A 12,654-nucleotide genomic window follows, 5' to 3' on the forward strand; every position below is an offset into this window, starting at 1 on the left:
GACATATAAAAAACACCATGTTTAAATACACATGTAAATGCATATATAACATGCATGAGAATAACTCTGGAGTAACTCTAAACTTCTGGTCTGGCCTCTATTAAAGATAGATGCTATGGAAAAAATTCAAAATCCTCAATGAGGCCATGGGAGCGAATGTCCAGTAATAAAATGGGTCCTGAGCACACAGACATATGCAGTCTCCAGCTGTGGAGCCAGACAAGTCCCTGCGGAGGAGACCCACAGGGATGCGCTGCTGTCAGCTCCGTGCCTTCAGTGAGGAAAGAAAAAGAAGTGGGGGGCAGGGGGAGGAAAAAGTCACTGGGGGCTGAGTGGAGAAGGGGAAGGGTGCCAAGTAAGTAATGGCATAATACGTTTGCAGATACCAATCTATTTTGGAAGTAACTCCCTTCAGTACTTAAAAAGTAAGGGTAATTTCCAGAAACTCTCATCTCTATACACATGGACATTTGTAGAAGAAATAATGTTGAACTTACAAATACCCTGCGGGGCATATTCTGCACTCATCCCGGGCGTGGGGATTAGAGCTCCGTGTGCAGAACGAGGGGAGGAGAGGCCCCTCCAGTGCAGAAGTTTATCTGTGAAAGAAACCCAAAATCAAGCACTAGAGCTATAAACAACGCACATCTTAAACCACAGGATATCACATTTCAATTCCATTAAAATAGATTAACCTCATTACAACAGCCTTGCAGATAGCTAACAGGCCCAGGGCCTGTATCAAAAGAACAGGAGTGAGTTTTCCCCCAGCTTACTTTTGTTTTTAATTTTGGTCTTTTGGACAAAAAGAAAGGGGGATGTTTTAGGTGGGGGTGGGGGGGATTATTTGTTTGTTTATTTGTTATTGTTGATAGTTGTCTTATAATAAGAGATTTATAAATAGCAAAGAGAAAATTAGTGACAATGGGTAGGGTTATCTGCAAGGCTGGTTTACATGCTTACATTTACTTTATATTACAGACAGTGCAAGCCAAAACAATATACTAATAGGAAATGAGTAGATTTAGGAATCATTTCTTCTAGAACAGAGTTCCGCTGTGCCTTCCCAGTCCCACTGCCCTTCCCTGCACCCCACCAACCCCCCCCACCCCTGCCCCGAGCTATATTTATGACAGCACCTTCAATGACTGGGAAACCTTAGGCAGTTCAGGACTTGGTTGGGCCACACCCTAGAATTCTATCAGCTTGGCTTCTTAAAGCAGTGGAGAATAAAGAGTAGACTTCTGGGGTTAAAATAACTTTGGGCAAGTCCTCACCCTTGAGGGCAAGGAATCCTACCACTGAATGACAGCAAACTAGCAAGCCCAGAATAGCAGCACCCGGAAAAAGTGGCCCACTTCTCCATTCTACTGCATTTGGTTGCACTCTGGTGAGGAAAAATGACTTCTCACACTAATAAACATAAATCTAGCAGTAAATCAAGCATTTCTAGCACAGATTTTTGTGAGAAAGGAAATATTTGGTTTGTGCAACCTGGGGATTATATGGTTGATGTGGTAAGTTCCTAGCTTTTCCAAGTCTACCTTGAGCTAACCAAGCATGCAGAGGTCAAGTTTGAGACAGAGTGGAGGATAGGTGGAGCAGGAGCTGCTGGGTATGTTCTAGAGGCTTGGGGTTTGTGATGATTGGGGGAGGCAGGAGAGAAGAAAAACAGACTTTGATGGTGAGTAAACAGAGTATGTTTTCCATTAGCTTAATACTAAAAGCACTTAAAAGTGTTGCTGTTGTACTCTAGGATAGCAGGTCTCGGGTGTAAAATACATCCTGTTCTCCTTATATAGATCACACTGCCAAGAACAGCCAGGGCAGTCGGCAGGCACAAGGTATCCTCTCAGGAGGAGCCTGGTGTGTGACAACGGCACGTTGCTCGTGGAAGCTCTCACATAAAATCTGTTGTTTAGAGGCCTGCAAAGGGAGGCTGCCCCTGTGGCTCCACCCAGCCCAAGACCATCTATGATGGCATTTCCTCTTCCCTGACCCAAAACAAAATAAAAACCACAAAATGAACCAACACAGGCAGGAAGATCAGATTTAAAAAACAAGTCTTTATTTGACTGTTTATGTTAAAAGAATTAAGAGTAGAGGGTAAAATTAACTACAGATTCAGTCGATGTGTGTCAACTAGAAATCTGAGGATCCATTTTTGCACTTGTTCTTGCCTCAGTGTGTTGCCAAGACTGAAATCCTTTTCTTAGGAGACCCACAAACTCAGATGCCTCTGTGACCCCAGGATAAGAGCAGCAAGGGTACTTAGATCCTTGTATGAGGACACTGAGATTTTAAATTCCCTGCTGTCCAGTCTGGGGAGAGATCCTGCGGGGTCACAATGGGCTCCAGCAAACGTGGCAGAACTGGCAACCTAGTCCAGCCTGACCCACTTGCACCATCTCTGGTTGGCAAGCTGTCCACAAACCCACCGGTCCTGAGCAAGGTAAGCTTGGGGTGAGGGAGGGGAGAAGGGCAAAAACCAGGTCCAGTTCTCCAAAGTACTGCCTATGAGGTAGCCAAAGGAGTATCTGGCATCATGGTTTGGTTTGGTTTTTGTTGAGATGAAAAAACCTTGGAGATCATCAAGTCTGTGCCTTCCATGAACAGGCGGGGATGGAGGCCTTGAGAAATTCAGTGAAGGACCCTGGTGACATGGATGGCTAACCACAAATGAAGATCAGAATTGGTCTCCTGAATCCCCAACCAGTGTTCTTTCCTGGGATGTCCATTGATCTCCTCCCCTCTGTCCTTGACTTCCCCAGCAGTACCAAGCGGCAGAGTTCTCTTTTTCCTCATCCATTGAGAGAAAAGATCTCTCCTAACACCCTCTTGGGGGAGATTCCAGCCCAGAGGTATGGCTTGGGCTCTCAAAAGGTTCAAATGAACTGACTTGGTTTCAAAATTGGCAAACAACACCTGATCTGCCTCCTGGCTCACCCCATCTTTTCACCCCCTACCTCTGGCATTCCTATCAGTCAAATAAGCTATTCTGGAGAAAAATTGAAAGCTCGTTGTCTTTGTGAGAAGGACTCCTGCTTGCACTTGTTGTCATTTGGGAAGAGGGTCAGAGCAAAGCCGACCGGGACACTCGGCTGATCTGCTGCTGCTGCTCCCACTGCACTCGTCCATGCCACTCCCCTCGTAAGTAGAATCGACATTCCCACAGGAACCAGAAATGCTAAATTGTTAATAGCCTCCCTAGGGTTTAACTTCTTGCTATGATGCTTTCAATTATTTCATCAGGGTTTAGGCAGAGTAAAGTCTCACAATTAATGCTTCTAAGCATCACACTCCACCAGCAGTTCTGTCTTCACAGGCTGGGGTTGGGGAAGGGGGCTGCTCCTGGCTGAGGGACTTCTTTTCCCACCCTTGCTTTCATTCGCCCCAGGGAGAGGTGGGCTTGGGTTGCTGGCTGGGAAGTGGGTGGCCTAACTATGCCCTCTTTATTCCTTTGCTGGTATATTTAACACCGTGGTTCTCAAAGTACAGACCAGGGCCTGGCCTCAGCAGCACCTAGGAACTTGCTCAAAATGCAAGTTCTCAGGCCCCTCCCCACACCTACTGTATCTGAGACAGGGGCAACCTGTGTGTAACAAACCCCCCAGGTCAATGTAGATGCTCCAGCTTAGCAAGTGTTGTCTTAGGGAAGGAAACGTAGAGGCCACTGGCCATGAGACAGGCTGTGTCTCTTCTGTCCAGGAGGCTCCCTCCTCAAAGACTAGAACAGTCAAAAGCAGAGCACACTAGGAAAACCCCAAAGGATTGTTCCAAGTGCAATGTGAGGTCCCCTTTCCTCACTGGCCAGGACAGCCAGGCTCTCTATCAAGCAGGGAAACTTCTCAGCATAAGACAACATCCAACATCTCAAGTCTACCCCAGGCAGCTGGAGACCTCACTGCTTCCACAAAAACTGCGGCACATGGCACAGAAGAAGCAAGACCCAGATGCCTGTTTCCCTTTCTAGACTCTCAAATGTGACATGTTGCCCTATTCTATATCAATCTTTCCTCAAAGGCCTTGTGTGCCTCTAGTGATTGGTGTTTTTCACCTGTTCTCTGTATCATAAAGGTCTCTTTAACCCTGACACTTCCGCTTGGGCATTCACAAATGCTTTATATGCATTATTAGGTTGCAAAGCTTCCTTATGGTTGAATAAAAAACATGAATCTTATTTTTCATGTCTAATTACAAACCTGCAACAAATTGGGGATGGTATTGATTAAATGTTTTCCATCAGTCACTGTACGATTCTATATACACTGAGTATCTTTTTTTTTTTTTTCTTCCCTTACCCTCCCACCCTGGATACCAACTTTTGACACAGAATTCTGGAAGTTCAGTGGGACATTCCTGGATTTTAAGGTCCGTAAATCAAGTATCAGGTTTCTCAAGAACATCTCAAGGATTCCCTTACCATTGACATGCTATTTGTTTCTGAAACTAATTACTGGGTGTGTAAAACAGTCACATCACTGACCACTAACAGGTAATGCTGCCAGTCTACAAACGCGCTGAAACAGCTAAGCGTTATTTCCAGCACACTTTGGGATGCTCTGAATGCCCGGCTTGGGTCAGGAATTAAAATCCAGACCTCACTAGAGGAGTATATGGATGTATAGATGTTTGCTGTTCACTAAAATGTAGAGGTGTGAATAATTTTTTCTCTTAAACATGCTTTTAGTTGATTTCCCTATTTTACTAAGGACATAAAAGCAGTTCAGTTGACCTCAAGCAGAAGAGTTATTTCATAAAGCTGTGACCTCTCTTTCACCTTGGGCCTTCACGAAGAGGTTGGATGCTGAGCCCCCACGATGGGGAGAGATCTCTGTGTTGGTGAGAGGCCAAAATAAAGGGCCCTTCTCTCTCCAAGATTCTCAAGTGCCCTGTTTCTGCACAGCCAGTGGCCAACTTCTAGGCTACACTTAAAAATGTATCCTGAAAATTTGTAAAGTTCTCTGAATGAACCAATTCCAGTCTGTCAATATTACCGGACCCAAATTACAAAAATAATAACTATGCAGGTAGTCTGGACATGAGGTTTCTTTATATGGAAGAAAACCAAATCACTGGATTTGGTCCTTCTGTCATTTGACCCTCTCTTTTGACTCAAAGTTCTGGAAGTTCAGTGGTATATTCCTGGATTTTAAGGTCATTAAATCAAGTTTCTGGTTCCTCAAGAACATTTCAAGGATTCCCTTACCATTGACATGCTATTTGATAGATATCAGCTCTTCTCTCAGATTCTGTGATTCATCAGAGAACTATAGAGCAAACACTACCTACACCAGTGTCTTGAGTTTTATCAATCAAATGTGCCCGCTTTATCATTACTCACAGACTTTGTAATTAACCTTCTGATGTTGTCAAAATCACAATCCCTTTTGTTCTAGAAATAAGCATTTATTTACATGAGCATTTTTTCCCATCACTGCTGTTGGCTACAGTTTTACCAAACCATGATGCTCATTAAAAAGTGTATTCTGGAAAAAAAAAAAAAAAGTGTATTTTGTACCAAGGAAAGCAAGTGAGAATTCTCAAGACATGGCACTACAGAACTTCTTAGCTGAAACTTACCAGGGCTTCTTACATTTCCTGGTGCTTCACTGGTGACTTTAATTTCATCTATCACTCATTTAAAAACTGTTTTTTTTTCTTTTTTAACTAATCTTATCCTCTCAGAGCCTTGATTATCTAAACCCTACATTACTAAGTTCACCTTATTACAGTTCTTACCCTAAGCATTCTCTCTCTGAGGGAAAGATGACATCTTTTGTGCCCCTTTATCTATAAAAATGCATAAAATGAAAGTCACCAATCTGTCAGGCCTAAACAACATTTTCTGCAATCTGTGTCTTTAACATAAGCAAAGCATATAATTCAAATAAAAAAAAAAAAAAAAAAGCTTGCGTTTCTGAAGAATAACTAAGCCAAAGACATTGTGTTCCATCTTTGTGTTGAAATGCAGATTTCCCACTAAAAGGCAAATCCTTCATTTCAAAAGGTTGAATAGGATGGTACTTAAAAAAAGAATTCCAGCTGGTTAAATTTAGGGTGTTGAAAAAAGTTCACTCCAATAATATTCTTTGGCTCTGGGCCCAAAGTATTTTCACTTGATCGTGAATTAGATAAATTTTTATTACACTTTAAGCTTTTGCCTTCGAATGGTGAAACTTATGGAGGAGACCAGAAAGAAGGGCAGCTGCATAAAAAGACAAATTGTCTTTGGGTCAGTGTTTTTTTCTTTGTTTAGCCATGTACCTCACTATGCAAAAAAATGTGAGTACTCAGGATAAGGTTCATTCATTCACTCTTTGTTATATTCACTCAGCAAGTATTTACGGATTGCCCGAAGCAGTGTGCTGGCCTCTGTGGGGGGCACAAAGAAGAGGCCCACACAGACTTCCCTACAGGAACCTTCATCTGGGAGGAAAAATAAAGACTGGGCAGAAATCGCTCTACTCCAGTGCATAAAGTGTGTCAAGAGAGGAGGACAGATAAAATGGGAATTCAAAGGAAAAGAAATTACTTCTATCCGGAAGGGAGGAGAGTGGCTTTAGGGAAGAGGTAACTGAGGAACCGGACTTGGGGAGCCCAGAGAAAGGGTTTGCTAGACAACAGAAAAAGCAGGTAGGATGCTTGAAGAGCAGCAAAGCCCAAGGTGTGGACAGAGCAAATAGGTAGTTACCTCTAAATCAAAACAGTGTCAATTTATTTGGTTATCAACAGAGGATAATGTTATCCACCTAAACCCTCTGAGGACTTCAGTGAAGTCTTCAGCTTTCACAAGTTGATATTTTCAAATATCATCTTTTCTTAAATAAGGGACACAACCATGTGAACTACTATGAAGTTCACCTATCCTGTTTTGTTTCTCCCCTCCACCTGGGGTTATTCCCCTCTGATGAATGGTGCGCAGTCTGCAAAGGCAGAATTCACTGTATTTCCTTCCTCTCAATTAGACAAACAAGTGTTGATAACCAAGTTCTTTGCAATACCACCTCCTTGGCTTAAGTAATCTATTTCAGATGTTTCATTGCCAGTTGAAAATGGGCTTGAACTTGCTGACACATATTCAGCAAATGACAAGAAATGTGGAGGCCTTTCTACACTGTCTTATCTCTGTAATAACGAACTTGACCTTCCTTCCAAATTTCCCCTGGTCTTCAAAGCCTGGGGGGAGTACTCTAATTCCTTCTCCTTATTAGAGAATTTTAATTGTGTGCTGTGGTTTGTGAGTGTGTACACACACGCGCGCGCACACACACACACACACACACACACACACTTGCCTCTGCCTGAGGTATTTGTCAAGTTATTTGGGAAAATTTGGGCACTAACTTTAAAGATGCCCTTACTTTATGCATTCACTCAAGAGTTCCACTGAACCTCAGATTCTTCTCTTCCTTTAGAATGTCAGAAATTGGTTCCACTGGAGACCTTGCTAGAACAAAATCAGAAATCTAAGTACTTCAGTCCTAACTCCTACTTACCACCTGTGCATGACCTTGAGTCAATAAATCCTTCCCTTTTCTGGCCTAAGTTTTCTTGTCTTTAAAAAGAGAAGGCTGGAATAGATGGACAGCTTCTCTCTCCTGTTCCCCAGGCCAGCCTGAGTCTCCTTGAGACTGGATTTAAGGCAGGAGTCTCGGATGCAGGTAAGAGACCATGCATGGGCCATCCTACAAGCTGGCCAGGACAGGCCTGTGCCCCTTGTGACCTTGCCGTGATTAGGAGGAACCTACAGGCCAGTGAGGGCTGGGTCCAGCTGCCAGGCTAATTCTCAGCCTGAGAGGGTAAGCTTGGTGGTGGATTTCAACTTCCTGGACATAATCTTGCAAAAGCTCACCTGTCTAAGCTTCAAGGAGGAAACCTAGCTGATTCCTAAGCCAAAGAGACTGAAGGTCAGAGAGAACCAGGAAGAAACTTCCCACAAACCCAAGCTAAATGTCAAGGGAAAAGGTCTCTGCTGCCCGTGCCAGAAGGCCAGTGGCAAAGCTTGGCCTCATGCCACAATCTGGCACCCACTGCTCGCAAGGGCACACATAGGACTAAGAAAAGTGAGTCTTCTCCCAGCCACCGCAAACCAGGGTGGCAAGGTTCTGTATAGTCCCTGCCCTCAACCAACTTAAAGTGTTCCTGGAAAGCCATGTGTAAAATGAATTTCTGTAAACTGAATCACATTTGCTAACGGACATAATTTCAGAGATGTTTCATCACCCTTCCAGCTCATCGAAAATTGGCAGGGCTTCTAACATTTTACCTTTTAAGTGCTTCTTCCTCCACCCCCCCCCCCAACCTCTCTGTCAAGTAGTTAATGATCTGTAAATAAACACTTTAAATTCAGTAGGGGAGCTCACTATTTAAAGGAACCCTGTGGTGAAACCTTTTGAAAAAAGTTAACAATCTTTCTGTAATGTGAAAAATCACCCTCTAATTTATCAGTTTCCATTGATGAGATTTAGTGTGTATTGGGCTTTCTTAAGGTGGGTTCCAGGGCAATACTTCTGTGACTAGACAAGGGGTGAGTGATGAGACTGCCCTGCATGCCCTTCTCTCACCCAAGGTTTCTGGAGTTCTACACACTCAACTGTGGATGCCAGTAATGCCTTCCTACCCCAGCCAAGAAAAGAAGAAAAGGATAGAAAGTCATAGATGAAGACACCTGGAAAGTCCTGAACCACACTTCTCCTGATTCTAGTATAAGATGCCTGAGGAGGATGGAATGAACATTTCCAGTGGTGGGGAGGAAAGGTCTATAAAGACTTGAGCTGATGAGACTGACCATTTCCCTAACAAACATCTCATTCTGATAATACCAGCCAGGGTGGAGGATTGTCTATCAAAGTCAGCAAAACATGCAACTCCCAAATTACTCTGAAGAGGCCCCCACCCCAGCCTTTTATCTATGTCGACGCATAACAAATGCATTTATGATTCTCTTTCAACATTTTCATCAGTCTGGAGAAAATACCAGAAAACCAAGCTTAGGACATATTTTCAAGTGTTCTTGGGCACTGAAAAGGAAACTGATGGGGCAGGAGCAACGGTGCTGGGGTGACAGGTGTGTGCTGGTAGACGTGACAGGTCCAGGTGATGCTGCTGGTCTTATCTTCTATGAATGGCCTGTGCAATGTGTGGACAGGGAAGGAACCGAAGAATGGCCCCAAGAAGTATGGTTTATCTTCTTCCCAAAGCATCCGCTTTGTATTCTGCTCCTACTCCACCTACCCCCATGATCCTGTGGGAGAAGGAAAGATATTGTCCTCACCTCCCCAGTGTAGAAAGGGAAGATCTCAAGAGTGTCCTGCCGCAAGCAGTGAAGGTTGGAGTCCTGCCCACCTTGGGGACCAATTTTTTTTTAAAAAGATTTATTTATTTATTTATACAAGCACTGGGTACAGTCAGAAGCGCGGGAGGGTGAGAGAATTCACCAGAGCCAGAGCGGGGAGCAGAGCAGGCAGAAGGACCGAAGTACCCTGCTGAGAGGAGCAGCGGGTGGCAGGAGAGGTCTGCGCGCCATGTGGGACCCTCCTCCGGAGGCCGGGGAGCAGCCGGGGATCGAACTGGCGCTGCAGAGACTGCAGGCAGCCTCGCAACCCAACATCAACCGCTGCGCCAACGGGGAGGCCCTTGGGGACTAATTTTTGCCCTTGGTCAACACTCACTTCAGGAGCCCTCGAGGGGTTGGACCAAGGCAGAGTATGTTGTCCGGCACTAGTTTCATGGCCACATACAGTCACTTACTTCCTGGGACAGTAATGTGGAGTGTGTGCATCAGGAGATGTAAAGAAGGCACATACGACAGGCCTATGGCTCTGTGACAACCTTGGCCAAGTGATTCTTAGAACCAGGACTGGCCATTCTCCAGAATTAAAACCTATTATATCCTACGGTTAACACAGAACTGCTTGGAAATTATGAGAGCTAATTTAAGGCTTCAAAGCTCTACAAACTGGGAAAAAAAAATGGTCTAGCAGGTCAGGCTCTGACATTTCTTCAGGAAAAAAAGTAGGCTGCCCTCTTGCCTGAGGTGAGATTGAATCTGTGAGGCCAGGCCTTGTCCCATGGCAATCAGTTCTTCTCTCAGATACAGGCCTCTGCCCGCCCAAAAGTTCCTCCAACTTCTGCTACAGACTTCTCAGTCCCTCAGCAAATCCCTCCCCCAGGCTCATCCTTACCTCTCCCATGAGTACCACAGAACAAAGCAGAGGTAAACACAGCCTATTTACTTGAGGCCTATTTTCTTGACTTCATTCTTACTTTCCTGGCTTTTTACCCAATTTCTAATCCTTCACTTATACCACTGACCAACTTGGAAATAATTTCCTGAATAAAAATGAAATACCCACATGCCTAATCTATAGTCATCAAAAGGCCCCAATCCAGCCACAGGGTGGGGGGGCTGCTGGCTGTTCTTGGGCTTACTAATTCTGTTGATACAATGCGGTAACACCCAAAGTTATCAGACACCTCCAAGAGCCTCAGACCAAGAACCCACCATCTCATCACTCCTTTCTACCCACCAGATGGGTCTACTTGGGAACTCAGCCTGGGGAGACCTGTCCTCTCTAGGCAAAGAGGCTATACTCCCCTTTTACCTTTCCGTACGCATCAAGTGAGACTAAAGACACCCCACATTTCCAAGATCCCAGGATGGTTTCATTTTGAATATCTAAGACTGCCTGGGAAATAAGATTTAGCATTCAATTTCCATGCATCCTAACTCTGAGACTGACTTGGGCCACCAATGTCAAGATCTCCTATGTCTACCAGCAAGGAGAGACGCTCTACACTCCCTAACAAGCCCCTCAGGCTGAAATCCTTTGCTTCCAGAGCCTAGACTTCTGACTGCTGGGTAGCAAGCCCCCTCCGTCACGGGCCCACAGATCTCCACAGACTTCGCGCTCAAACCCTGTCAGGTGGTGGGGAGTGTGGACAGCAGGGCTGACGGGGTTTCAAAGAGGCCGACCAGGCAAGAACCATCCTGTACTCCTGCCCCAGCTCTAACGCAATAAAATGTCTTTTATCAGTGTAATTCAAGGCAAAGAGTCAAGGGTCTGTCACCATTTTAAAGAGGCTTATTACATGGCCACAAAAATTTGCCTGAGGCTCAAACCTGGCATGTAAGGTATCAGCGTGGGACAGGTTCTTTTGATTTGATTTTATTTTCTTACAAAATCTGAAAATGAAACGCTTCTGTCCCTCCCTTCCACCAACCGTTTTTTGATTTATGGGGAGGAGGAAAGAAATCTGAAGCTGACAGGTTGGGACAACTCCACTCAGCTTTCTCACTCAAAAGCTGCTTTTGTTAAGCCATACTTTGCATTTATGGCCTGCGGCTCTTGGCTGATACTGGCGGCTCCTCCAGTGTGCAGCAGGCCCTGGACTTTCCCGGGAGGAGGCCCGTCTGAGCTGACTGCTCCCTCGCACCCAGGGCGGGGGCACTGAAGCTCAGGGGCTGCGGATGAGGCCCAGGCTTAGACAGTGGAAGGGATGGCAAACGATATGTCTTAATTCTGTCCCCCGCTCTATACTACATTTCTTTTGGGTCCAGGACTCCATGTGATCCCTATGTGTTAACCAGTGCTGGTTCCCCAACTGAAGTTCTCTGAGAACCAAGATTATATTGTCCACTTCTCGTGGCCTGGCACCATTCTGGGCAAAGACAAGCCCAGATACTAAAAATACTTTTTAATACTTGAAATTGAACACTGGTCTAGACTTTTCTTCCTGTTGAAGAGCCAGTCCAAATGACCTTACTGAAAGGAGCCAGAAGTGACCAGGGGACCTTTCCTTTCCTGAAGTCACAGGGGTCTCTCAGGCAAATGGCTAAGAAAGGAGCCTCCAAGTCAGCCTTGACCTGGGAGATGCTTATAGCCCCCAGAAAGTGACTGCTGGTCCACCAGTTCACTGTATAATTTTGGCAATCTATTATTATGTATTCATGCAATAGTTGTTATAAAGAATCAGGGTAGTAATTCACTTTCCATACAGTGCATTAATTGCACATTTAAGAGTTACAATAAGACATTAAATTTCCTTAAGTCTTCTGATGAATTGGTCCCAATTACTTAGTCTGGGTCCCTTTCCTCCCCCTCTCCCTCATTTTAGCAATCTCCCACACTCTCCTCTATTCTCATCCCCCACCTACACCTCCGTCTTTCTGCCCCCAGAGAAAAAACAGTGTGAAGTCCTTCCGTTCAAATAATCCCATTTAGATCCCATAATTTTGCTCTACTAAAAGGGCTTAAAAATAAGGCTAGGAAACCAGCCATGAAGGTGCATTCAAGGCTGACTAGATGATCTCATCTGCCTCCCTGCCTCTGATGTAGGGAGAGCACCTGCAGCAGCCCACACATCCATCATCTGAGGTACACCAGGTCCTGGCACAGCCCAGGAGAAGACCAGGGAAGAAAGAATCAAAGCCCTCATGTGTCCTATGAGACCAGAATTTCCCAGCTGAATGACTGGCATGGGCTTAGGAGATAACCCTGGCAGATTCCTTTTCCATCCAGTGCCCATGTCCGGGCTCAGCCTCTATTTCTGCTTGGGACATGCTGGGGGGAAAGAACAGAGAAACACAGACACCCTGAAAACAAACACGTGGTAGGCATCCCAGAAAAGGTAAAAAACAATCAGAGCCCA

General features: G+C 45.0%; 1 protein-coding gene across 9 annotated transcripts in view; it reads right to left on the bottom strand.

The window, feature by feature from the left end:
• The window catches only part of BCL11A (BCL11 transcription factor A), a 98,157-nt gene that overhangs the window by 16,656 nt on the left and 68,847 nt on the right, over nt 1-12,654 (bottom strand). For 5 of the 9 annotated variants that reach the window (XM_037527440.2, XM_037527439.2, XM_054701573.1 and 2 more), the window contains exon 3: nt 498-599. The exons of the other annotated variants lie outside the window; for them this stretch is intronic. In XM_037527440.2, the coding sequence (XP_037383337.1) occupies nt 498-599 (102 nt within the window). The remainder of the gene's footprint in view (nt 1-497; nt 600-12,654) is intronic. 9 annotated transcript variants of the gene reach the window in all.

This window comes from Talpa occidentalis, unplaced genomic scaffold (assembly GCF_014898055.3).
Source record: "Talpa occidentalis isolate TD23 unplaced genomic scaffold, MPIMG_talOcc4v2.1 talOcc4.5, whole genome shotgun sequence".
In the NCBI taxonomy this organism is placed as follows: domain Eukaryota; kingdom Metazoa; phylum Chordata; class Mammalia; order Eulipotyphla; family Talpidae; genus Talpa; species Talpa occidentalis.